The 27,477-nt window shown below is 43.3% G+C and overlaps 1 protein-coding gene across 2 annotated transcripts in view; it reads left to right on the top strand.

Annotated features, from left to right (window-relative positions):
- The first annotated feature begins 2,558 nt into the window (after positions 1 to 2,558).
- The window catches only part of LOC126335066 (uncharacterized), a 38,773-nt gene continuing 13,854 nt past the window's right edge, over positions 2,559 to 27,477 (top strand). Inside the window, exons 1-2 of one of the 2 annotated variants that reach the window (XM_049997950.1) lie at positions 2,559 to 2,922; positions 18,082 to 18,362. In XM_049997950.1, coding sequence (XP_049853907.1) covers positions 2,755 to 2,922; positions 18,082 to 18,362 — 449 coding nt within the window. In that variant the 5' untranslated portion in view covers positions 2,559 to 2,754. The remainder of the gene's footprint in view (positions 2,923 to 18,081; positions 18,363 to 27,477) is intronic. The other variant, XM_049997951.1, reaches the window with a different exon arrangement.

The following is a 27,477-nucleotide window of genomic DNA, read 5'->3' as shown; positions in this document are numbered from 1 at the left end:
ACGATTACTTCAAGTGACACAGATTACGTCGTTGAGTGTAGGCAAGATCTTGTTAGGACAAATAATCGTAGTATTACACGAGTGAGCTACATTGGCCGATGTTGCTTTTCACGTACGTATAGCAGATGGCGCTTGTGGTATCTCAAGGGTGACGCAGTAGAGGCCCTATTGTTACGATTTGTTTACTTAAGTTCGGAGTTCATGTTCTGCGAGATCTCGCTTGATATTACAAAGGAATGGAGACGGGGGTTTTCCTTCGCTGTTTTAGAGTAACAAGACCAAAAAAAGCAGAGATAAAATTGTGGGCAATGTGAATAATGCACGGAGAGAAATTCACCGAAGTTCTGTTACTTACGCAGTTGGGAGCCTACGATTAAAACTGGATGAAACATACTTTGCGGAGTTGCTGGACATCATCAAACCATTCTTAACGAAAATTAATACGGTACGGTTGCGAGAGGAGCTATAAGCTAAGAGGAGAGGTTGTTAGTTACATTACTATTTCTAGCCACTGACGAAAGTTTCGAGGAACTCAAATCCATGACAGTTGACCCCCACAATTATTCAAATGGTTCAAATGGCTCTAAGCACTATGGGACTTTACCCACAATTATTATCTATCATAATATCTAACCTGCAACATGGTTTATAATATCCTGAGAAAATACATCATGCCAAAGCAAAATAAATAAAAGATCTCCGTACAAACGTTATTAATTTGTTTACGTACGCAGAATAAAAGATATCTCTTGTAGGGTTTACAAATTCATTTCAAGTTATATGAAGAGAGACGACAAATAGTGGTGTCGCACATCAGCTAATAAGTACAACAGATCATAAGAAACGAAGCATTTAAAAACTGTTATAACTGGTAAAAAAGGCCTTATACTTAGCTCTTCTCTGCAGAAGGCATGGATATTGCATGTATTTTTTAAAGCTTCTAACAACGAAGCAGGCCAATTGCCTTGCCCAGTGTTAACATCGGTTCCCGTCAGATTACCGAGGTGGAGCTCTGTTGGGTTTGGCTACCACTTGGATGGCATACCATCTGGATCTGTCGAGTGCTCTTCGCAACCGGGGTGCACTCAGCTCTTGTGAGGCCAACTGAGGAGCTACTTTATTGAGAAGTAGCGGCTCGGGTCAAGGAAACTGACAACGACCGGGAGATTGGTGTGCTGACCACGTGCCCTCCGTATCCGAATCTGGTGACGCCTCAGGACTGAGAATGTAATGGCGGCATTGGCGTTGGGCCTTCAAGGCCTGTTCGAACGGTTTTTGTTTTGTTCAATCAGTGAAGCAAGTATATTTCAAGAATAAAACAGCAGGTGTAATAGGCAGCCAACCAGTTGCGATGAATGGTGGATTACAATTAACCGTTACCATGGTTTCAACGGATTTAAACCCGTGTTCCCCAGAAGGACAAACAAACTTCACATTAGTAGCCAGGCAGTAAAGCTATCGCCACATCAAACGTGTCGACAACGGCCTCCAAGTCCATATGTGAAAGTTGAGACCTCTAGAATCAAGAGTATGTCACATCAGTAAAACCAATCTCATAATATACCAGGGAGCTGAGTCGGCATGTAGCTCTTAACATGGTCTGGTATTTATGAGATTGGTTTTACTGATGTGACAAGCTCTTGATCCCAGTTGCCTTAATTATTACACATGTACGTACAGGCCGATGCTTTACTGCCTGGCTACTAATGTGAAGTTTGTTTGTCCTTTTGGGGAAGACGGGTTTAAATCCGTTGAAACCATGGTAACGGTTAATTGTAAACCACCATTCATCGTAACCTTTTGGCCGTCTGTTGCATCTGCTCTTCCGTAACCTTTTCTGCAGTGCAGCCATGTTCAAAATATCACGAATAAAAGTCCATCGACAGTCTGTTTTTTTGTTCTGTTTCCGAAGTCTAACATCTGATCTATCGGTATTGCGGTTTTTAGATTTGATTTCCGTTAAATATTGGAAATAAAGCCTAAGAACAGAAATACAGAAGGTCTACGGACTTTTGTTCTTTCTATGTGCCACACCAAAGCATTACGGACTCGTTAAAAAGGAAAGAAAAGTGCTTCGTTTCGTGCATCTGCATTACTTTACTCCTCCCATTACGTGTCTCACAAACATCTGCGTCCATTAAATTTATGGAGAAACTCTGTCTTTAAAGTTTCATCGGCCTCGCACTGTGTCATATGTATTAGAACAGCATTTAATCTCGCTCGCAGTGACGAAAGACAAACTTTCGTCGGGCGGTTGGCACGCAAGCGCTACACATGGGACAATTTGTTGGGAGGAGTTTTCTTCGGGTGAGGGGGGGGGGGGGGGAGGGTGTCGGCTGTCGGGTGGTGTCACCAACCCGACATACCGACAAGGAACGCTCTGTTGTCGGTTGGTGAAAGTGCCTAAACACATCCAATTTGTCGGTCGGTCGGTCTATCAATCGGTGCGTGTGTAGGGGTCCTCATTGTTGAACTAAAAGTGAGGTCTCATTTCCGGATCTGGTGTTGTAATTTAGCCGGGGTGCAGCATCTAGTCCTGAGTTCTCGGGTTGGCCGTCACTATCGAGCAGACACCGCTTTGTCGATTGTCGCCTCGCATCGCTGTCGACTCGCAGCGGAACGGGCAACAGGTGGCGTAGTGTCACACTTCGCAAACAACTCGGCTGCCGGCGGGGCCGAAGAGCGAGCAGTGAGTTTAGGTGGGCAGGCGAAGTCCTATTACCAAGCTAATCGCCGGCGGACGCTGCCTGAGCCATGGCGGAGAGAACTTGCGTCTCCCGGAGCCGCCGCCACCGTCGCGCAGCGGTCATCACGGAGCTGAGCTGGCAAGCAGTCGCCGTCGGCCTCACCAACCTGGCCTCCGACCTCCACGTGGCCGTCTGCAGGCTGCACTACTACCTCCAGAGGATGCACGGCTACAAGGTGCGCTGCGCGCTGGTAGAGATCGTCACATACTGGTCATGGTAGATCGTGACAGACGCTTCTTTTTGCCAGCGGTCTCCTTATTCATATCTCTGATGACGGGCCCGGACTTGACTAAGACCTTCAATGATACCGGTACTAGCATACGTCGCTTACTTTCATTGTTACGTCAAGTAAGATCATATTCTGGGATAACTCGTGAAACCGAGCAAAAGTTTTTCGACGTGGAAAACCATGTAATAAGGCTCATTTGTGCTAGAAGTTCAAGAATCTCCTGTAGAAACCTGTTCAAGGAACTTGGTATTCTAACCACTGTTTCTCAGTATATTTACTCCTTAATGAAATTTGTTGCAAGCAATATGTGTGTTTTTACCCAATAACTCATTACATAGTATCAACACTGGGAATGACAGTCTACATAAAGACCTAAAATCACTAACCTTCGTCGTCAGGAAGGCATACTTTCAATAAATTGTCAGCAACCATTAAACACTGTTTAAGATAAAGCACATTTTAAAAAGTTAGAGACTTTTTGACAGACAACTACTACTCTGTAGATGAGTATCTTAACAGGGGCTGTTAGACCAACCTAAGTAAAAATGTCAGCTTTGTTTTAACAGCACTTGGTTAAGTCAACATTAGCTATTTTGTGTATGATAAATATCTTAAAAGAACATAACTGTGTTTCATTCTGATTGTGTATTACTTCTGTAAAATAATTTTAGCAGTTTCAGTGTACTGTAATGTACTGACCTATTTTGACAATCATCCTGAGAAATGAGGATAGTGAGTATTATATTCAAATCTTTTCTGTTTGTTATACTTTGACTTGTTTTACATCCACGAGAATCTTCTCAGTTTTGGGTCGATAGAACGAAAACTGAATCTAATCTCTTGCCAGACACTGCCACTACGTGAGGTACTATCCAGCAATAGCTCGAAATATGGGTGAAGCTCCAATTAGGATTGGAAGTGTTCCTAATGATGAACGTGACTAATTATGAAAAGCTCGAAATACATGTCTGAATGTCGGTTTGGAATTAATGTTTTGTTAGACTGACATATCTGCATTGGACTTCAGTGTTAGATTCTCTGATAACATTCCATACCGTTGCATATTCATTGATTTTCCATCCGTTCGAAGAGTTCATTCAGTGCATGTAATGCCTGGAGTGTGACATATCTCTTCCCTCCCTTTCTTCCTCAAAACATGGATGTAATAACACCGAATTTTAGGTTGGATTGGGAAGTGACTTCGAGATCACTTCACGAAGCCAAAGTATTTGAAATAAATATCGTGCTACGATTGATGAGCAGCGTGGATCTAAGTTCGCGCCATATTTAACGCACTTTGTATGAAAATGGAAACTGAGACTCAAATTGGAAATATTTCTACTACATAAAGAGAAATCTGAATGCTGTAGTGCATATTACGTGTCTACATAGTACATACACTAAGAAATATGCGACAGGGCCGTGATGAACTGCTTAACTTGTATCCGTTTAACTTAATTCCAACAGAAGGTTCTGCAGACACCCATACCCATCATTGCGTTTAATAGCATAGTGTAATGCATCCTTCGTTGGGCAACAGTGAGCAAGTATGAAAATGACAAAACTTCAGTGATTCTGCTCAATAGCATGCAGTGCATGTCTGTAAGGTTGGCCGTCGGAAGGAAGGAACAGCATTGCATACGAGATTTACATCCATCAATCTCAGAATATCTCATTGAGTACTATGCGAATTCCTGTAACAAACATGAAATAGCTATGGCTTACTGGTTGTCAGGTCGTGGGTGCTGATGTGTGCCATTGCTCGATAAGTAGATTGACTGTGAAAAAGCTTAATATCATTTCCGCCTTAAATAGCAGTAGCAAAACAAATTTCGTATTTAAAGAAAAGGATTTCCCATTTATTCATACCTACGTGTGAGTTGTAAGAAAAGACAGTGATCAGCGGGAAGGTACTTCTTCGTTTATCAACTGACAGTTTTTCTTATATATCGATATCTTTATCTACATTTCGTTCACTTACATAAATAGTCCTTGCCTTATTACGTCTATTATGCTGCGAAAGGTGTAAATTTTATGACAGTGTGCATGAATTAAAAGTATACGGTATTTCTTACAGTTGAATAAATATGTAGTATTCACTGTCCCATAGCAAAAAAAGTTTAATAAACATATTTATCGTTAGTCTTGGCTGTATTTGAAACACGCGCTTTCGTCTACTCTTGAACGACTAATTTAAGCTCCAAGCAAATTTAAAGTGGATCGGAAACTGTAAGTAGGACACTGACGTAACTTCGTTGTCTTGGAAACAGCTGAAAGTCGTAATCAGCAGATCGTAAGTAAAAGCACTAGTCTCTGAATGTCCATGTTTTGGGAAATGGTTGACGGACTCGGCTGTCAAATTAGATACCTTTCAGCTGTCAATTTTCAACCTTATTTTATTTGGCAACCAGTTTCAGCGTTTTCTTCAGGTCCCTGATCGATATGTAGGAACAATCTGCCTCGGTTGTGTTCAAAACAGGGTCCAGCAGTACTGGTATTAGTATTTACTACAGTGATCACTTCAGCCATCACCTGCCTATTGTTAAACATGTTTAACTAACAGTACCAGTATTGCTGGCCCCTGTTTTGAACACAGCCGAAGTAGATTCTTCCTGCACGTCCGTCAGTGGTCTGCGGTTGGCGTAGTAAAACGCTGAAACTGGTTCCCAAATAAAATAGGGTTGAAAATTGACGGCTGAAAGGTATTTTGACAAGCTCTAAAAGCACATGCGTCAAGAAACAGTTGTGGAACATAAGCATTAAAGAAACGTGACTACTACACCGCTAACAGTTATTTCCATTTTTACTTCACAATCAGAACAAATATACCGGACGTCTCGCTTAAGTCGTCAGCTGTACTTTCGCTGTTTCGGTATATATTTGCGGTTCCGCATATGTACTGTCTAGGTAGGGCCATCCCAAATGTATACTAATCACGACGTGTCGTGCGTCGCCCATTGTCAACCACAACGATAGGCTTGGTTTTAGTTCGCTAGCAAAACTCTTGTTGAAGTGACATTGCATTTGCACTTTTGGTGGAGCTCTCCTACCTTAGTATAGTGCGATACTCGGTTTGACACAAGTTTGTGTTTTATGGACAGAAAAACACGCATAACCATACATTTGGACACTACATAATTTATGCCCATTTTTTTACCTTTTGACAACCATAAGACCGTTTCACAGTACTGTAGCCGGCTATGGCAGTGTGTTCTTGTGCTTGCTGTAAGAAAACAAGATAGCAGTGACTCAGTGGTGCTGTTTCCATGCGTGGCGGTAGCAGGCACGGCTGCACACTAGACTAGAGGTCGTGGACTCGTGTTCGCTGGTATTTAGGAGTCTCGTCACCGCCTGCATTAGCGCCTGGTGTAATTTTCGTTTTACAAGGGTCATTCAGTAGACAACTAACTCGACAGCAAAACTGGTCCATTAAACAGATCTTTTTGTCTATTTTTCACATAATCTCACCAACCTCTATGAGCTTGTTCCGTCTTTCTAAGTTTTCTAATCCTACATGAAGTCCTTAGTTTCCTGTCAAAGCAGGTTTTGTACTTTCCTCTACCACTCCGTGGGGGTTTAAATTGATGCTATGCAAAAATTCTCACCAGATCAAACTGATAGATTCGTAGGAACAAGGTTAGTGTTTTAACTTTTAGCTTTACTGCAACTTTCGTAGACTACCACAACCAGTGTACTTAACCTGACCGGTTTGTCTTTTAATATCTCCACAGAACTCTAGCATTCACTTTTTCCTATCTGAAAATCGTTGGAATACTTAGATTTTCTGATTTGTTATGGATCTACATGTTGCTTTAGTATAATATGGAACTAAAATTTTAGTTTTCGCTCTTTCGTATCGCAGTGACTTGAATGCATGCCTGTAGTGCCTAATAACGTATTTCTTAATTACTCAAACCTCCCATGAAAATACCGTATTTTCACCACCGTGGCGTTATTTTCAAGCTTTTAGTGTGAAGGCGATGGTGAAATGCCTACCCAAGCCTCACCCCTTCGTGTCCCCCCCACCCCTCTCTCTTACATTTCTGTGGAGGTTCTAATAATTTGGTAGTGAAAATAAGCGATTGCATATCGATGTGGACACCAAACTGGCTGAGAGTGCTTAGTTGCCTAATCTCACTAGCTGCATCATACCCTTAAATATTGCCTCAGTCTTTGTAAGTGGATACATGACGAACTCGTACAGCCTTTATCGACTTACTAGGGTGTACTGCGTCATGAGACTCGTCAAACAATATCGAGAATTTCAGCAGTATTACCAGTAGGGTAATTAGGATCTTGCGATACCAGAGAAAAAGGCACTTAGTAGTTTTCATGTCAGTAAAAGTGGTGCAGATTTTGGAGGAGTGGGGTTTGAAAACAAGAGGCCAGACGGTTTGCGGGGGTACTAAAATCAACGAAGCAGAAATATGGGAAAGAAGCGATATACTCATTTCTGTGCACAATGATAGGAGGGAGTGACATGGACAACATACCTAAAAATCTAGGTAAATAGGGCGTTAGTGTTGTGGTGGGGAGGGCCATTTAAAGGTAACTTTGTTCATCATGGATAATTTGAATATGTCACTTAGTGCAAAATTAAATTTGCCACACAAGATATGTAAGGTGACATGGACTGTTATATCTGTTAATTTTTTGGTGGTGTGTGTGTGTGTTTAACTAGACAGTGTTATTATGACCCAGACTGCAGCTTTGGAACACAGTAGCGAAGTAATGGAAACAATTTTTTTGTTCTGTGTCCAGTATTGAATTAATCGGTGCTGACAACAGAATGTTATTTCTAATCTTAAAGCAGTTACATAACTTTAACGAGGACATTGTACTGGAGAGAGGCTAACAGACATAGCATCAAACCTGCGCTACCTACATAGCGACTCGTCGTGAATTCATATGACTAAGAGATTAAAGCTGCTTAGCTCATCAAAGATAATTCCAGTTGATCCTCTGTTGAGGATATTTATTTGAGCTTTACTACAAACATGACGAGTTAAGACAACTATTCAGTATTACAAAATACAATATCAAATACAGCTCTTTAAAACTGAATAGAGAAACAAAAATGATATTCTTTAGGAAGGAAGTCACAGATAACTGAAAAGATTTTCAACCGTATAAAATGTTTATTTTAAATGATGTGGTTTAAAAACGAATACTGTGTACCACTTCTAAATGCAGTAGTTTTCTTAAGGGATGAATTCTGTTCTGTGTTACAGAAGGGTGGGTGAGTAGTGGGGGTGGTTAATGGTAGAAGCGCAAGGGTAGCTACGTCACCGGTTATGTTCATGAACTTCCTTCCTTGATATGTCTGTCAACTGAAGCTGAAGGTGGTGACTACCCACACTCTATCCCACTACGTCACAAGAAGCAACTACAGGGTGTTTGACAAAGTTACACAGGCCCTCGGCAAAGCGCCTAATGGATCACTTGCGACACGGTGCACACACATGTCCAAGATGGGTGGTGGTATTAATTTTCGACGAAGTGCATTAACACTACAAGGCATCTATTTCTCTTACGCGAATAGACATAATTTCACTGAGGCGCACTTATAGTGGACATAAGACGGTTGGAACTCAAATAGTGGCAACTACTTATTTACAACCTGTGTAAGAGTGTTAAGTGTTTGCAATTGTTACTGTCCTTCAAAGTAGTCACCAACGTACTTAATTCAGCTCTTATAATAATTTCGTGAGTCTTCATGTAAAATGTTTTTGTAAACAAGAACTGAGAAGCGTTTGTGATGTCAGCGACGTATGTGATTCTGGTGAGGAAGAGATTGGTTCGGTAAGGTGTCACCTGGCACCCTCTTGCTGTCATTGACGGCGTTCTGTAAAATAGTAGAACAGTGAAAGAGCAGTTAAATAGTAGTCACTTGGTGGTGAATTAACGAATTACTAAAATTTGCTGTACTTGTCTGACGTTGTTAATGGTATACGACATGAATACCCTGCATTCAGGAACTTCTCGCCCATGTAGAGTGGGCTACACTGAGGCCACATGCCACACATCCGCAGTATATCTTGAGAGGTGAATTGTCTGATGGAAATGGTGTTTAAATCTAGAACAGAAACGTGCTGTAATGAATTGCTAGACTTACGTTGCAATATCTGATTTTCCGTAACTAGGTGACATGCGTTTGTTGCAGAGAGACAATTTAAGCCTCTGGCCTTTATCAGGTGTTCGGAGCGCTGAGGCTGGGGTAGCCGTTTGATACCCTTGATGCTGTTAATCCTGGACAGTGATAGTGAAACTAATGGAATCGACATTATCGAATACATTTTGACAGCTTGTTACGCTTAGGACAGGCTCTTCAGTGTGCCTGACAGCTGACAACTACAGCTCTTGAGTTTTTTTTACATAAGAGTTCATTTAACTCCAAATAAATACTCATTAACAAACTGACAATAACACCACTGTATAAAAACGTGCTCAGTGGCATTTTGTCTGCACATCCCAGAACCAGACAGCAAATTCTGTGAAAATGTATGTCTGTAAACTGAAAAGCAAACAGCGTTTTTGGTGAAGTTGCCTACGCTACAGCTGGCGTGCGTCTTGTGACGTAGTGGGGTAGTCAGGAATCACCTGCTCCCCGTTACACCCTCAGAACATAATTTATCGATTAGTATGACTGCTGCACTCAGGGGACGTAAACAAACTTAATACTCGTTTTACCCCCTTCATTTACACATACGCGTTCATTTGATACCGTTAAAACAATATTTTAAAAATAGTTTTCTCTATCCTCTGCGAAGTGGTAACTTAATCTCAGAGAAAAATGAATATGATCTCTTTGGTAGGAAATGTAATTTAACTTTATATTGGGACATCTTCGCTAGAAGCCGCGGTTTTAGATAAACGAAAACGAAAGTGACATTTAAACGTCCCCCTCCCACCACCCCAGCGTTCACACCCTATCGGTCAGGATTTTTAGTAAATGACAGCCCCCTCCTATCTCTGCACAAAAATTTGAGACTGCACGAATTTTTTCCCCTGATCGACCTGTTCCGTCTTCGTTAACTGCACTAAGACAGATCAAAAAGATGTCACGATGGTTCCTCTGCAAATGACACGGCCGCTTTCACACCCTGCCTTCGGTGTTGTTCGAGCTTCTGTGTCTAATGCCCTTGTTGCTGATGTATTTATACCGTATCACTACTTCATTCCCTTCTAAAGGTCCCAACTGCCCCTAAAACAAGTTCCTGTATGAACTCAGTCGACAATTGTAATCGTAACATAGTTAACAAGTTCTTTGGTAACTTGTCAGCTAGTAGTTAGGTGTTTTAGTGTTCGTGTGTACCTTTTTATTCCAACGCAGGTGGATTTGCACATTCATAGACAGAGTAGAGGCGATCGTAATTGAGCAGTTGGTTTACGTCTCAATGAAATGAATATGAAATGTGGAAGAGTAAAGCAGAAGTAGTGTGATAAGGAGAATATATATTAGTAATACGGGTTAACAGGTTGTTAGGAGAATACCTTAAGCCAGTGGAGTGCTGACTGAGAGGCTTAAATAGTTAATCTACAATCACATGTGAATAGTAAGACACGGCAGTTTTGATGTATGTAATAAACTAAATTTCGTGACTTCCGTGGGAACACTAGATAACCATAATTCACGGAGTGAATTCGAACGTTAAGATTGAAACCGACGTCAAAAGTGAATATATTTACGAATTTTGCCAGTTATGAAGTATTGAAGCAATTACATGAATTCAAATAAGCAAACTGCCTTCATACCGAAAAACCGACAAGGGCTGGGTATTTGCCTAACTGGGAAGAGTCTAACACTAAAATTCCACGCTGGAGAACGGGAACACGCTTTACATTCTTAAACACTACTTGTTCTCCTGGGTCATCAGTCTTCTGACTGCTTTGATGCGGTCCACCACGAATTCCTCTCTCAGCCTCTTCATTTCAGAGTAGCTCTTGCAAACTACGTACTCTGTTATTTGTTGGGTGTATTTCACTCTGCTGCTTTACATTTACCCTCCACAGTTTGTCTAGTACCATGGAAGTCATTCCCTGATATCCTAGATGCCCTATCATCCTGTTCCTTCTTTTGTCAGTGTTTCCCATATATTCCTCGGCGATTTTAGAGATAACCTCCAAATTCCTTACCTTACCGGGGTCTTAACATCCTTCTGGAGAACCACATCTCAACCGCTTAGTCTTTTCACACACTCCATGTTTCCCTAACATACAGTACTGTGCTCCAAACGTAAATTCTCAGAAATTTCCTCAACTTAAGGCCTATGTCTGATTCCAATAGACAGTCGTTGGCAGGAACGCCCTCTTTCCCAGTGCTAGTCTGCTTTTTGTCGTTCTTACTCCGTCCATAGATAGGTTATTTTGCTGCCTTGGTAGCAATAGTCCTTAACTTGATCCATATGGTTATCACCAGTTATACGTTTCTCGATGTTCTCACTTCTGTTGCTTCTCATTACTTTTGTCGATATAGCCGTCCGAGGTGGCCGAGCGGTTCTAGGCGCTAGTCTTTAACCGCGCGACCGCTGCGGTCGCAGGTTCGAATCCTGCCTCGGGTATGGATGTATCTGATGTCCTTAGGTCAGTTAGGTTTAAATAGTTCTAAGTTCTAGTGGACTGATGCCTTCAGAGCTTAAGTCCCATAGTGCTCAGAGCTATTTGAACCATTTATTTTTTGTCGATACACTGTCAATCCATAGTCCGTTCTCGTTACTGTTCATCCCATTCAGCAGAACCTGTAATTCTTCCCTTTCACTGAGCATAGCAAAGTCATCAGCGAATCATATTGTTGATATCCTTTCACCTTGAATTAAAATTCCACTTTCGAACCTTTTATTTCTGTCATTACTTTTTCGATATACAGAGAACAGCAGGGGTGAAAGATAACATCCCTGTCTTGCACCCTTTATAATCGTAGCACTTCGTTCTCGATCTTCTAGTCTTATTGTTCTCTCTTGGTTCTTGTAGATATTGTATATTACCCGTATTTTCCTATAGCTTACTTCCATTTTTCTCAGGAGTTCGAACATTTTGCACCATTTTAAATTGTCGAATGCTTTTTGTAGGGCGACTGATCCTATGAAAGTGTCATTATTCTCTAGCCTTGCTTCCGTCAACAACCGCAACGTCAGAATTCTCTCTCCGGTGCCTTTACCTTCCCTAAAGCCAAACTGATAGTCATCTAACAGATCCTCAATTTTCTTTTCCATTCGTCTACATATTTTTCTTGTCAGCAGCTTGGATGCATAAGCTGTTAATGTGACTGTATGACAATTCTCTCACTTATCGGTTCTTGCAACCTTGGGAATTATGTGGATGATCTTATCCGTAAGTCTGATGGCTGTTGCCGGTCTCATACATGTATGCACCAACGCGAATAGTCGTTCTGTTGTCACTTCCCGCAATGATTTTAATAATTCTGTTGTACTATTGCCTCCCTTCTGCTTTATTTCATCTTAAGCCTTCCAACGCTATTTTACATTCTGATTCTAAATCTGGATCTCCTACCTCTTCCTTGTCGATTCCTGTTTCTTCTCCTATCAGGTAACCAGAGAAGTCCTACCCTCTCGGAGAGGAATTCAGTGTACTCTTTCCACTTATCTGCTGTCTCCTATGTATTTAATAGCAGAATTGCCGTTAAACTCTTAATGTTACATCACTTGCTTTTCATGTTGGTGAAAGTTTTCTCGTTTTTATGTTAATTCAGTACTTCAGACCCTCATTTTTGTTTAGATATTCCCATATTTTTCATGCAGTAATTTCGCCTTAGCTTCCTGAACTTTATCATTCCCAAGTGATTTGTTTCCGTATTTCCGAATTTCCCCTGAACACTTCTGTACTTCTTTCGCCGTTCAAATGAAATATTTATTCTGTTACCCATTGTTTCTTCGCAGTTATCTTCCTTGTACCTACGTTCCTCTTTACAACTTCTGTAATTGCCTTTTTTTTAGGGATGTCCATTCCTCTTATCGCAGTATCTACATCCACAGAACTTAGAGTATCTCTATTTTTTGTACTTCCATATCCCACTTGTTTACACATTTTTTCCTGATGAATCTCATAATTCCAGCCTACTTACGTTGGGGATAAAAGTTTCCATGGAATTGTCCCCACAAGAACCCAAAAGACATGGACAACACACGTTACCAAATTGTGATCTGGGTCTGTTTCTGCTCCTAGGTACAACATACAGTTCATTATCAATTTCATTATCTCTGCATGACCCTGATATAATCTGATTGGAATCTTGCACTATCTTTTCCAAATATACCTCTTAGTCTTCATTCTTGAACAGATTATTCGTTATTACTAGCTGAAATTTATTGCAGAACCTAGTCTTCCTCCTTTCATTGCTCCTCCTTGCAACCCTACTACTGAACTACTCGCAGTAACTCGTCACCTACCTTCGTATTCATAATGGATCTTGCTTAGGTGCTTCGGTTATACAATTTTCTACTGCTGTTCATATTAGCCAATACTCGTCTGCCTTCCTGTACTGCAAAAATAATTTCTCCCAGCGTCAACAACTGCTGGCTTCAGAACATCTGCAGTCCCAGACGGCAGCCAAGACCTTCACCTGCCAAGTCTGTCGGCAGCTCCACGATTTCGTGAGCCCCACCACCCCACAAAATTGTGTAGCATTTAGGCCTTGACTTCAATATGTATCAGGAGGAATATACAGGCTTTTTCATTGGCCTTTTTCTGTTTCGGATAAAAGAACTAAGATGCTGCTCCGTGGAAGAGTTTCTCTGCCATTAATGTTGAACACTGGTAGTCATTCGAAACAAGCATACCGTCGTTTAACCATAGCACAGCCTCTTGTGTGGAGGAGGTAATAGTAGGTATTCCTGGCGAGCTGTGAAAGGAAATAGGTCACCAGGGTCGGATGGAATCCAATAGCTCAACAGTGCATATTCTACGGCACTGATCTAACTTAGCTTCCATTTATCGCTGTTCTGCCACCCATCACCAAGTCCCAAGTCCTGACTCTTGTATGTAAGAATGGTAAAAAAAACTTACCTGCGAAAGTAGACGAATAACGTAAACATTGGTTTGCTGCAAAGTTCTTGAACATACCCTCACATAGAATAAAATTATCTGGAGATGGAAAAGCTTCTTTCCACAAATCAGCACTCATTTAGAAAGCAACGCTCGTGCGAAACTTAGCTTACCCTTTTCTCACATATTATCTTGCAAACCATGGGTGAAGGGTAACAGGATGATTACATGTATGTAGGAGATGTTTCCAGAATGACATTTTCACTCTGCAGCGAAGTGTGTGCTGATATGAAACTTCCAGGCAGTTGAAAACTGTGTGCCAGACCGAGACTGGAACTCGCGACCTTTTTACATGTTCGTATATTTTGCGGAAAGCATTTGATTCAGTGCCCCACTGCAGACTGTTAAAGAAGGGCCGACTAGATGGAGTAGGTTCAAAGATCAGTCTCTCGAAGGCTTGTTAAGCAATAGAAACCAGTACCTTGTGCTCTACGGCAGTTGTTAGAGAGAGAGAGAGAGAGAGAGAGAGAGAGAGAGAGAGAGAGAGAGAGAGAGAGAGAGAGAGAGAGAGAGAAAGGTATCGTCAACTGTGCCCACGGAATTGGTAGGATCTTCCTTATTCTCTTCTAGCTTAGCGCCCACCGCTCACGCGTGTAGACTGTGGGGCCCGCACAGATTAGTTTTTGTCTTCAATCGAATTCTTATATTGTTCCCAGATTGCAACCATTCTAAACTTTTCGCGTTTATTAAGGCCATAGAAGCACTTTCTTCTCTGAATGTAGTTCCTAAGAAGAGCGATTCTAGCTGCTGGAGTCCAAAGCTTTTGTTAATGTCTTTTGCGTACTTGTGGACACATTTCCATAGAAACTTTAATCTCCTAACACACATTCCCTTATGTCTGAGAAGTGAATTACTAATTTCCACAGATTCAGCTTTAATTTTTTAAATATAACGATTTTTCAATTTTATCCCCTATTTCACCTTTAGGGGTTGAATTTCTATAAGCAGTGGAAAAATATATTTTTCTAACAGAAGCAAAACACAAAATTTTATGGATTTAACTATGAAAGTGCTTTCGTAATGAAATAATTTCGTAGATATTTTCATCCCCTATTTCACACCTTAAATGGGTCTGAATTCTCTATCTTTAAAACTACGTTAGTGGTTCTTTAATAATTTATTTACAAAGACTTCCAGCCACTATTTCACGCCCCCACAGGCGTTTTCCAAAAATACTGATACACGTATTTCTTTATTTCTAAGCAAGAAAGCAAATTCCAATTTTCGTAAGTCTAGCTTCAAAATTGCCTTAATAGTGACATTTTCAAAAAATTAATGCCTTATTTGACCCCATTAGGGACCACATTTCGAAAAATCCATTCCTAATAGACAACTACAGTACAGGATTAACACCCTCACCTATTTTTAAGTTTGTAATCAGCCGTTAGTGCTGGGCGATAATGAATCAATCGGGACATAGCATTTTGTTTTTCACAAATGAGCATCTATCTATGGCTGTTTACTGGAGATTCTGTGTTACATGGGACGGCATCGCCAAGTAACTGAAAGAGGATACAAGACGACAAAGACGAATTTTATTAGTTGATTTCGTGAATGGAAGCTTGGTCTAAATGTAGCAAAATGAGTTAATGTAGATAAGCAGGTAAAGCCTGTATTGTTAGAATACAGCATTAGTGTTCTGCTTGATATATTAGCTGTAACGTTGCAAAGCGACCTGAAATGGAACGAGCATGTAAGGGTTGTAGTGGGGAAGGCGAATGATGGACTTTGGGAGGGTTTTAAAAAACTGTGGTTCATCTGTGAAGGAGACTGCATATTGTTCCGTCCCACCACAATATCCGTACACCATATTTTTTTCCTTTTGGCTTCGGTGTCGTTAGAGGAGTGAAATAAGAAGGTTAACGACGATATGTGTTTAGTTACCTTATTCGTCTACCTTTACATAGAGGTTTTTAAAGGTTGACTAATAAGGTAACTAAACTCATAGTCGTCTGCTTGGTTGGGATAGGTGTTGGGTTACAATAGGTTGATAATGCTCATGGAGTTGGCAGGATTTATCTGTTGAAGTAATAACTTATTCCTTTGTTGTTCGCTTAGTCTTCTAAAAAATTTGTTTGTTGAGGTGTCAGAGTAGAACCCCGTAACATAATGTCACATCCTTTCATTAATAACTAGGATGGACCTTTATGGGAACAAAATGAAATGATCGTATGCAAATTATGCAAGGAGGTCCCAACAGGGTATTTCGACCACTGGGTTTCAAGTCTTATTTCAGGTGACGCCACATTGGGCGACTTCTTTGTTGGTGACGATGAGATGATGTTAACACAACAGTCAGTCCGTGGCTGGACAAAATTTCCAACCCGGCCGAGAATCGAACACAGGCGAGCTGCATGGTAGGCAAACAATTTACCACTCAGATAACAGGCGGACGCCTTAATAGAAGAGTGCTTTCACCGCCACTCTCTTGACTAATGGCCACTTATCATTAATAAAAACTTCAAAATAGTTCACTATCAATCGAGGACCACTTGCGTACAGTAAAACAAATACCAATAAGTAACTAAATCCAGCTATTCATTGAAATTTCTCTTAGTTCTTAGAGACACAGGTAGTCTGTCCGATGGTATTCCAGTGACTACTAAAAATTGCTACTTAGTTTGAAGTTGCCTTGGGTTCACCAGAAAGTACCATCATCTTCCCATTGCTGAAGTGTGTTTCTCCATCAGTTGCTACTGAGGACTATCAGTGCACTCCACAGGCTCTGATAACTCACTGTCCCTAACCTTTTTGTTCTGCCCCCTCTCAGCTTTTACTCCATTCTACATTGATGCTGGGTGCACATGACGCTTTGCAATATCTGTTGGGAATACTCAACTTTCCTCTACATGTGATCGTTGTAAAGTTGTCCGTCGTTCTAACTTCGGCTGGAAATTCCTGCACTGCATGCAGTGGAAGGTTACCACTGACGCCCGTCCTCGACCCTCATTGTTTTGCCGAACACTCAAGAATCATTCTCACTGGCGTGTTTCGTCAGCTGCTGAGGAGCAGTTTTCCAGTTTCATTACTCATATGCCCATGCACCTGAAAGCTTGTCTGTTTCTAGTTACGATCAAACATGCCTACCGGGGTGGCCGAGCGGTTCTAGGCGCTACAGTCTCGAACCGCGCGACCGCTACAATCGCAGGTTCGAATCCTGCCTCGGGCATGGATGTGTGTGATGTCCTTAGGTTTGTTAGGTTTAAGTAGTTCTAAGTTATAGGGGACTTATGACCACAGCAGTTGAGTCCCATAGTACTAAGAGCCATTTCTTGTAATTATAATCAAAGTTTTCCACGGTCATGACATAGAACACTAGTACAACCCATTCTTGAGTACTGCTGAAATATTTGGATCCACAACAGGTCGGATTAAAGGTAGACATCGGAGAAATTCAAAGATAGTTTGCTAGATTTCTTACTGGTAGATTCCATCAGTACGGGAGTATTACACAGATGCTTCATGAACTCAAACGAGAATTTCTAGCGGGAAGGAGGCGTTTTTCTCGTGATGTGCTATTGAAAAAATTAGGGAACTGGCATTTGAAGTTCACTGCAGAAGGATTTTGCATCCCCTGTAATGACCAAAAAGATAAGAGAAATTATAGCTTGAATGGGGCATATAGACAGTCGTTTCTGATCGCTTTCTTTTCGAATGGAACAGGAAAGAAAATGTCCAGTACTGATGAGGTACCCTCCGCTCTGCATTTTGTGGTGGTTTGTGGAGTATCTATGTAAAAGGAAATAACTTACCTTTAAAATCAGTTTTAGGGATTCCCATGATCATCCATTCAGAAGCATGTGGGAAAGACTGGCACCTTTTCAGGCCAAAGAAAACCCTGTTTTTTGCAAGTGGCAGACGCAACAGGGAAAGTGAACAGGCAAGCACGCATACGTGGCCAGGAAATGGTAAGATACATGGAGTGGAGACTAAAAGGAACGTAAAATTATTGCATTCTAATATTCATATTGTACCACTTGACATTTTGAGATGTCAACTACAAAGGAGTTCGGTGAGTTAATGTGCGGGCTGTTGGTCGGTCAGGCGCAGCTGGAGTCGATGCGGCGTCCCTCGCAGCTGCAGCTGTGTGCCCTGGAGGCGGTCTTCCGCTCGGACGTGGAGAGCTACCTGTCGGGCGTGCGGCAGGACGCGGGGCGGCTGGAGGCGGCGCAGTGGGCGCTGGGCGACCTGCTCGGCGCAGACTATTCCTACTCCTCCCCCTCCCCCGCCTCATCGCCGGGCTCAGCAGCGACCGGCCTGTCGCCGAGGAGGGCTGCCGCCCGCACCTCGCCCAGCCCCAGGCAGCCGCCACTCTGCACTCTCAGGTACCACTGCGCTGCGCGTCTCTTTGTACTCAGTGTCTCGCTGCTTCTCAGTGAAATAAACAAAGGCTTTCTTTCTGTATTAGTATCAAGTCGGTTTAACGACCATCACTGGACAACTAGCATAACAAGATAAACTGAAGAGCCAAAGAAACTGTTCAACCTGCCTAATACGTAGGACCCCCCCACAAGCACGAAGTGCCGTCACGACGTGGCATATACTCGGGTAATCTCTCAAGTGAGCCCGCCCGGCTAGCCCCGCGATCTAACGCGCCACTTCCCGAGCGGGAAGGCGTGCCGGTCCCGAGCATGAATCCCCACCGGCGGCTTAGTGTCGAGGTCCGGTGTGCTGGCTAGCCAGTGGATGGTTTTAAAGACGGGTTTCCATCTACCTCGGCGAATGCAGGCTGGTTCACCTTATTGTGCCTCAGTTACAGAGCCGGCGATTGCTGCGCAAACATTGTTCTCACGTTCTAGTACACCATAACTATTCTACCACACAGACATTTGGGGTTACACTCGCCTGGTATGAGACGCTTCAGGAGGGGAGCGGGGGTAGTCAACTGGGGGCCGAACCGTACAATAACCCTGGGTTCAGTGTGGGGCGGCGGTGGAGTGGGTAGACTGCTGTGGCCTGTTGTGGGGTTGTGAACCACTGAGGGTTATGGCGGGACGAAACCCCGATTTCTAGGTACCCAGATTAATACAATACAATGTCTGAAGTGCTGCTGGAGGGAACTGACACCATGAATCCTACAGGCTCTCCATAAATCCGCCAGAGTAGGAGAAGGAAGAGATCTCTGCTGGACAGCATGCTGCAAGGCGTCCCAGACATGCTCAATAACGATAATGTGCGGGGAGTTTGGTGTCCAGAAAGTGTTTAAACTCCGAAGGGTGTCCCTAGAGCCACTCTGAAGAAATTCTGGACATGTGGGGGGGTTGTCCTGAATGAATTGCCCAAGTTTGTTGGAATGCACAATGGACATGGATGCAGGTGGTCAGACAGGATGCTTACATACGTGTCACCTGTCAGTCGTATCTAGATGTTGAGACGCTGGCCAAACAGGCTATTGGTGCCCTCGCCCTGAAGATTGGCTTTCTGGAATGCAATCTCCAGTCGGTATTGCTGCAAAAAGTCCTTGGTGCTTGGGGGTGCTGAATGGCGCACCCTGCCTTCCCCCAGCTAAAATTTCTGGCCATCAAGGAGAGTACTGATGTGCTGCTCCTTGCGAGCCTCTCGCAAAGACTCGGTTGTTCTCTGCCGGCTGCGCATTGGCCACACCTGGCTGACGCACGGTCATTTATTATACCGCGAGAGCCCACCTCTGTCGCTGTGGATTAGCGTTGACAGTTGTCCACATCTCGTTGGTCTATCTTCTAATGCGCTCCGGCAGACGTTTGCGCTGCCTGATACGCTCTCCGCACTTTTAACAGATGACGCTGCAATGGCAGGCTTAGTTTCGCGTTTTATTCGCGCAGGGGGCTCGATCTCAGAGTTTCTTTGGAGTCTGGCCTTTAGCCAGCAGTTTTAGATTGGGGGTTCTTAGTGTCTCTTGGTGGTTGGCTTTTTCTTTTTTGTTTCCATGTATGGCCAACCACTGTAACGCTGTTTTTTAATTCCTCTTCTCTGGTCTTTGTATATGTCTTTCTTGTTCTGGGTCGTCCAATGTCTCCATTGACTGTTTTTCCTTTCTTGTGGGTGTTTCATGGTCGTGAAAAAGGGACCGATGTCCTTTGTAGTCTGGCCCTTCAACCCCCCACAAACCAACCAAAGTATCTAGACGTATCAGAGGTCCCATATCACTCAAACTGCTCACGGCCAACATCGTTACTGAGCCACCACCAGCTATAACAGTCCCTTGCTGACATGGAAGGCCCATGGATTCACGAGATTCTGTCCATACCTGTACACGTCCATCCACTAGATACAATTTAAAAAGACTCGTCCAACCAGGTTACATGTTTCCAATCATCAACAGTCCAGTGTCGGTGTTCACGGGCTCAGGGGAGGCGTAAAGCTTCGTGTCGTGCAGTGAAGGGTAAACGAGTGGTCCTTCGGCTCAGAAAGCCCATATCAACGTTTCATTTAACGCACGCTGACACTGATGGTGCAGCACTGACATCTGCAGCAGTTTGAGGAAGGATTGCACTTCTGTCACGTCCAACGATTCTCTTCAGCCTTCCTTGGTCCCGTTCTTGCTAGATGTTTTTCCGGCCGCAGCGATGTCGGATTTTCGATGTTTTTCATGGTACACTCGTGAAATGGTCGTACGGGAAAACTCCCCACTTCATAGCTACCTCGGAGATGCTGTCCCACTGCAAGTGAGCCGACTATAACACCAACTTAAAATTCACTTAAGTCTTGACAACCTGCCATTGTAGCAGCAGCAACCGATCTAACAACTGCGCCAGACACTTCTTGTCCTATATAGGCGTTGCCAACCGCAGCGCCGTATTCTGCCTCTTTACATGTCACTTTGAATACGCATGCCTATACCAGTTTCTTTGGCGCTTCAGTTTAGAAAACCGCTACAGAAGTTCAAAATAAGAAAAACCACCCAAAAAATATGTGCTAATACAGTTATCTTCACATCATCCAGTGGCGTCTCCTGATTTTGATCTTAAGGCGTTGGCAAAGGGCAAAGAAAGTCTTAAGCTAACCGCATTAGCCCTCTTTTAGTGAAAATCGGAGGAGACCTATTTCAGTCCAAATAGGGTTCAATGTTGGCAAGCTCCCGGTCCCTTGTCGTTAAACGCAAAACTTGTTCCCGAGTCGTGATGCAGCGTAGTTCCCGAAATTGTAGCACACGCTGGCCAAGCAAGGCAGAACACACTTATAAGCAAATAAAATGGACGCGGCCGTATTCAGAGTTTGGGATACATGTATAAAGAAGAGTTTGTTTAATCAAGAACACCGCCTGTCAGACGTAGATAACTCGTACAACTCCTTACGGAAGTGCTTCTCAGATTCCTTTCCAGGAGAATCACATTTTGCATTTACACGCGCTGGTACTCTTCGCTACTGTCAAGTTGGGACATGATCTGCCATTGTCAATTTTTGTTTCTTCTGTCTCGGATAGTAATGAAACAGGACTGTGTAATGGTCTTCGCAAAATGAGCAGCAGATCTAAAATATTTCCGAATCGGAGCAAAAGCTTAACAATGCACCGCCCTCCCCCACGCGTTTGAATGTCAAACATTTAAAAAAGAAATCGATGCTTCAAAAATATGCTCGTTCTGTAGCGCACATCTTTCTGGAGACTTTGATGAAACACATTTCGCCATAAACACACCAAAGTGCAGTGCCACGCTCTTCACACAGAAGTCTTCTATCGCACATCACTGTATTTTACTCTGTGGAATTCAAACGTGTATATTTTGTAATGGAAGACATCAGAAGTATATGCAGGGCAGTGGAAATCAAAATGTCCTGTTGTGCCCCTCCTGCTCCTAGCTGGCCAGTTTGTCACACCACTTAAAAAACCTTACAATTAATATTGGGTGGGATTATTCATGACGAGGAGAATAAAAGCTCTTCAGAATTTTTACTGTTTATTGCCTATTAGCTAATAACTCTTTTGAGTGACATAAAATTAAATACAGGAAACATGAAACCAGTAAAGACAAGAGACAAGCAAGACAGTACACATCTCTTCAGTCCTTAGGTCCAGAATTTTTTCTCTCATTTTGCTTCAGCTTTACAAGGCGTTGTTTTCTTTCTGCCGAAGTATGTTATCTCAAATTTTCGTCAAACGTTTTGTGACAGGAGAAATAAATGTTGTTTACCACTACTGGAAAAGCTATTAATACAAATAGTACCCAAGACAGGTGAGATTTCTCAATTTGATTACGTCTATTTTGTTAGTGCCTGTCTTCCCAATACTGAAACAGTTGCAGTACAAGCCAAATAAGAGACTGTTTTGGCACAAATGGTCATTTTTATGTACCTCTTTTACATAAATAACAAGATAATACGCGAAGTACAGATATAAAAAGTCTACTACGCCTATCACAAGCGAGAAGTTTAAAGTTAGAAAATAGCTTCACATTTCATTCATATGCTCCAGTTTCTCAAGCGTAAGCTCGAAAAGTAGAAGTAACAAATTTTCATATAAATTTGGAATCGTCATATTTTTCCGTATATTTGTGTGATGTTCGTTTCTTCTCCTTCCTCGTTCTAACAAACTATCTTGTCACTAATTCTGTAACTATTCCTGTCATTGTCAAAACTTACTCTCCAGCTAACTTCCCTAACTGTCAGAATCACCGGGTCAATCATACCGCGTTTATTCTCGCAACTCGGTTTCCTCGCTATTGCGAGAACGGAACTTAAGTGGTTGCTAACCGGGGTCTGTACAACTGGTCCATAGTGGTCTAACGATTTGGCAAAAATTTTCCGGCAATTTCATTTTCTTGGATACACTGAGATTTGTAGTCTTTTGTACCTGTTATTCCTGGTAGTAGTTTTTCCACTCTGGTAGTTTCAATCTGTAGATTTCGTTAACAATTACAACGCTGAGCATTCGCACATCCAGTCAACCACACAGATAAACAGCGATTAGCAGTCACCCGTTAGAGTTTATTCAGCTCAGTTCTTACAGCCTCGTCCCCTTTCGTCTGAGGGGAAAGCTTATTTCTAGATGCGACGGGGACTCCCCTAGCAGAGACATCACATATATTATCCACGCATTCAAAAATTAACTTTTGATTCGTTCAAAAATGAACTTAGAATGTGTCAAAAGTTTCAAAAACCGAGATGCGTTTCAAAATGATATGGATAATAGATAGTCTAACATTAGGATGCTATGCGCGTTGTCAAACAAGGTTTTTTGTTAATTATTAATTGGCTCCCACCCCCCACATGGAAATTGCCGCCCGGGGCAGATATTCCGGTTTGAGCCCCGTCCCCCAGGTCCGAGCCTGTGCACAACCCTTTCACTACCCATTTCAAAACTGCCACAATCTTCTCGGACGCAAGAAACAAAAGACGTAACAAACAGCAGCCAGCCAGCATGGCGCCGAGTCGCTGAAAGTAGAAACGACGCCCTGGCTGCGGCACGGCCGACCAGCGGACGGAGCAGACGCATGCGCAGTGACTGGCACAGCGAGTTATTCAGCGGCGAAGACCTGCCAACGCCTTGGCTCGTGTTTGGCGTGTTGCGTACTGCCAGGGGCCGGGATAGCGGTAAACAGTTGAGCTGAGGCATTATCAAGCAAAATCAGACATAATGTACTTTATAGTGATTAAGACGAATTAAAGTTCCTAATTTTATTCTGACAGTTGGTGCACTATCTGCACAACGTCAGGAGACGCTATTGACATCCATATACAGGGTGTGGCAATATAAATTCATGCTTTCAAAAGGTAATAAAAACCTATTTTATGATTCAGAATTTGATTTTTTATGTCTAAAGTTTTGAAAATATCAGGTAGGTGAGGCTGCCATTGCCAGGGAGCACCAACGTAACTTCATTGTTTGACATGCACGCCATTGTTTTTAGTTGGTGTAACCGAGCGGGAGTAGTCTCATTCGACAGGTGTAGCTCTAAAGTGTCGCGCTGTTACAGATCAGCCACCACCACGAGTTGGAACAGTGACGAGCGTGGGTTTGCCATCGTGGCCTACTTTTCGAACGGATGCTCTGTGATACTAACCCAGCGCACCTTCCCAAACGGCTTACCAACCGAGGTGGAGCAGTGTTTAGCACATTCGACTCGAATTACGTAGGACGACGGGCCATCCTCATTCACGTTTTCCGCGGTTTCCCTAAATCTCTTCAGATCAATGTCTGATGCCGGAATGGTTTCTGTGGAAAGGCACAGGCGACTTCCTTCTCCATCCTTCCCTAATCCTATGGGACCGACGACATCGCTGTTTAGTCCCCTCTCCCGAATCAATCAACCAAATGACTTCAATGTAGTGTAATAGGTGTAGTGATCGTATGTGTAAATATTAGTTATAAAATTAAGTAAAGACTTGGTGAAGGAAGTTACAGGGACTCAAGTACGCTAGCAGAGACACGGAAGTGGAGCAGGACCGCGGAGAGGTAATCGTCCGATCGAGTATGCGAACCAAGCAGTCATCAGTCTACTGGGGGCGTCGTCCGGAGGACATTGCCCGCCCCGCTGGAAAGCAGGGCAGACGGATCAGGAGCCAGCATAAGTCACGTGTACGATACACGAGGGAACCTTCTAACACCGAACCACAGAGGTCAGTCACTGTGCTACAAACGTCACGCCGTCAGCAGGAACACGAAATAAATACCCAGGAAAGAGGCAGCTCCCTCTGGAAGTTTTCAGCTTCTTCTGAAGTCAGATGGGAGTCTGCTCGAAGTCTGCTGGAAGTGCTGGTCAACTTATGGAGTATGCTTGTCATGTTCCGGAAGCCTCGTGACGGTTGCTGGGCGTGCTGATGTACTCCCGACGGTACGCATGAAGAACAAGCGGCAGCTATGGAGGTCATAGGACAGCATCGAACCTGATAGGAGCGTCTAGTTACCACGACTTACGAAGAAAGATGTCGTCCCTTCGCCAGTAAGTCACAGAAGTCGAGTCTTCGTTCTGAGTCAAGTCATTAAAGTCGAAGTCTCACCAATAGCAACGGAGGAAGACGTATAGTGAATAACCCGGATGACTGGTTCGGACGAAGGGATGGGGCCGTACCAGTAAAGTAACCCGTGAATTGGGAAGAACTCCAGTTCAATGGACGCCGCCCAGAGCCGCCGAATCTGAGAACACGGGTTCGCTCCTAGCACGAGGCAACTTTCCTCATCGCAGTGGCCGGCCAGCCGCCCGGAATTGAAAGCCAGTACACTCGCCGGCACACAGTCTTGCCTCGTAAGCAGCGCTCGCCACGTGCGGCCGTCGTCAGCTGCTGTTTCTGGGGCATTCCTTGCAGTCTACGTTAGCATCTCCCGCCGCCGCCAGCACCGAGGCCACTACGCCGTGATGCTACGGAAGCACTGAACAAGCGAGTAAAGTAAACCGGTTCAAGTCCGCTGAATGCACTGTTGTCAAGTAAATGTTTGTCAATAAATAACTCTTGGAGTAAGGGATGTTTTATTGTACCTCATCCTCTGAGCCAAGGGAAAACCCATGTAGCCCAGCTCTCCATTCCTGACAAATAATAAGAATAACAAGGAAGAAATACACTACAGTAGTGCTGTTTGGCCGTGTCCCGGATCGGGAATAAACTCTTCCGCAGGTCGCTACTTTCAGACCAACCCGCCAGTACATGACGAACAACAAAAGTCCTTCAGCCCACCAGATCACGTGAGAATATTGAGGCAGTGACAGGTCCCACGGCTTTTTACGCCCATACATGCTTCTGTCCTTAGACTTTCCGATCGTTCAGTGAGCCGAATTCTCCACGATGACCTTAATTACCATCCTTACGAGCTGGCGACTGTGCAGGAACTCTCCGAACGCGACTTCAATTCTCGGAGGAAAGCATGTGAGCCACTTCTAGAAAGAAACGTTCCTGTGGACGCAATTTGTTTCCAGTGATGAAGCCCATTTGCACTTCATTGGATGAGTCAACAAACAGAACACACGTTACTCGAGAATTACGTCAAACGTGTCTGCGTCACCTCAAGTCAGTTTAGTGTGCAGTTTCCTCATTTTGGGTTTTTGAAGATTAGGTCACAGTGACAGTGAATTCAGACTCGTATGTGAACAAGTTGGAGGAATTGTTTTTTCACGTCATGAACTGAACATACGGGACATTTCGCACCAGCAGGACGCAGCAATGCCTCGCACTTAAAGGGGAACACTACCTGGAGCGCCTCACCCCATTAACGGGTGATCTCGAACTGCCAGCCAACTTCCCCAGTTTGGTCCCTTGCACTTTTTGTGCGTTCTCTGAAATCTCGCGTTTATCTGAACTGTCAAAGGAACCCACCAGGTCTGAAGGCCAACATCTGGACTGAAATAGCCCAACATACCCGCTGCTATGCTGGTAAGTCATGAGAAACGGCAGAAATAGGCTTATTTAATGTGTGTGGGGGGCGTCACATACCTAATCCAATTTTCAAAACTATAAAGAAAAACTTGATATGTTGATATGTACGTACCTACCGATTATTAAATATTCATAAAATGGGTTTCATTGCGTTTTCAAATCGAGATGTTACGTTGCTTCGCCCTGAGTAATCTCCGAACGACTGGAATGTTCAGACATTTTGAAGGCACCATTGATAAAACGCACAAAGTGAAAAGCTGTGTGTAGCTTGTGCAGAAGTCAGTGAAGATACCAGTTGAAGTACATGAAAAGGAATGTTTGTTTAAGAGAAAGTGTATGAGAAGGCGTTACGGCATATTGACACTAAATATACGTGATTACTCTGCTATTCGCAATAAGCTGCCTTGTGTGTGTGTGTGTGTGTGTGTGTGTGTGTGTGTGTGTGTGTGGGTGCATGTTGCGTAAGAATATTTTCTGCGCTACACAAATTCTGTTTCACTTAGCTGCTGGACAATTGTTATTTCGCACGGGTGAAATTTGAAATCATGTAAGATGAGAACCATGGACCTTGCCGTTGGTGGGGAGGCTTGCTTGCCTCGGCGATACATATAGCCGAACCGTAGGTACAACCACAACGGAGGGGTATCTGTTGAGAGTACTGACAAACGTGTGGTTCCTGAAGAGGGGCAGCAGCCTTTTCAGTAGTTGCAGGGGCAACAGTCTGGATGATTGACTCATCTGGCCATGTAACAATAAGCAAAACGGCCTTGCTGTGCTGGTACTGCGAGCGGTTGAAAGCAAGGGGAAACTACAGCCGTAATTTTTCCCGGGGGCATGCAGCTTTACTGTATGGTTAAATGATGGCGTCCTCTCGGGTAAAAGATTCTGGAGGTAAAATAGTCCCCCATTCGGATCTCCGCGCGGGGACTAATCAAAAGGATGTCGTTCTACGGATCGGAGCGTGGAATGTCAGATCCCCTAATCGGGCAGGTAGGTTAGAAAATTTAAAAAGGGAAATGCATAGGTTAAAGTTATAGTGGGAGTTAGTGATGTTCGGTGGCAGGACGAACAACACTTACGGTCAGGTGAATACAGGGTTATAAATAAAAAATCAAACAGGGGTAATGCAGGAGTAGGTTCAATAATGAATAGGAAAAT

Source organism: Schistocerca gregaria, chromosome 2 (assembly GCF_023897955.1).
Source record: "Schistocerca gregaria isolate iqSchGreg1 chromosome 2, iqSchGreg1.2, whole genome shotgun sequence".
NCBI classification, from domain to species: domain Eukaryota; kingdom Metazoa; phylum Arthropoda; class Insecta; order Orthoptera; family Acrididae; genus Schistocerca; species Schistocerca gregaria.
This window is presented reverse-complemented; position numbering and strand designations above follow the sequence as displayed.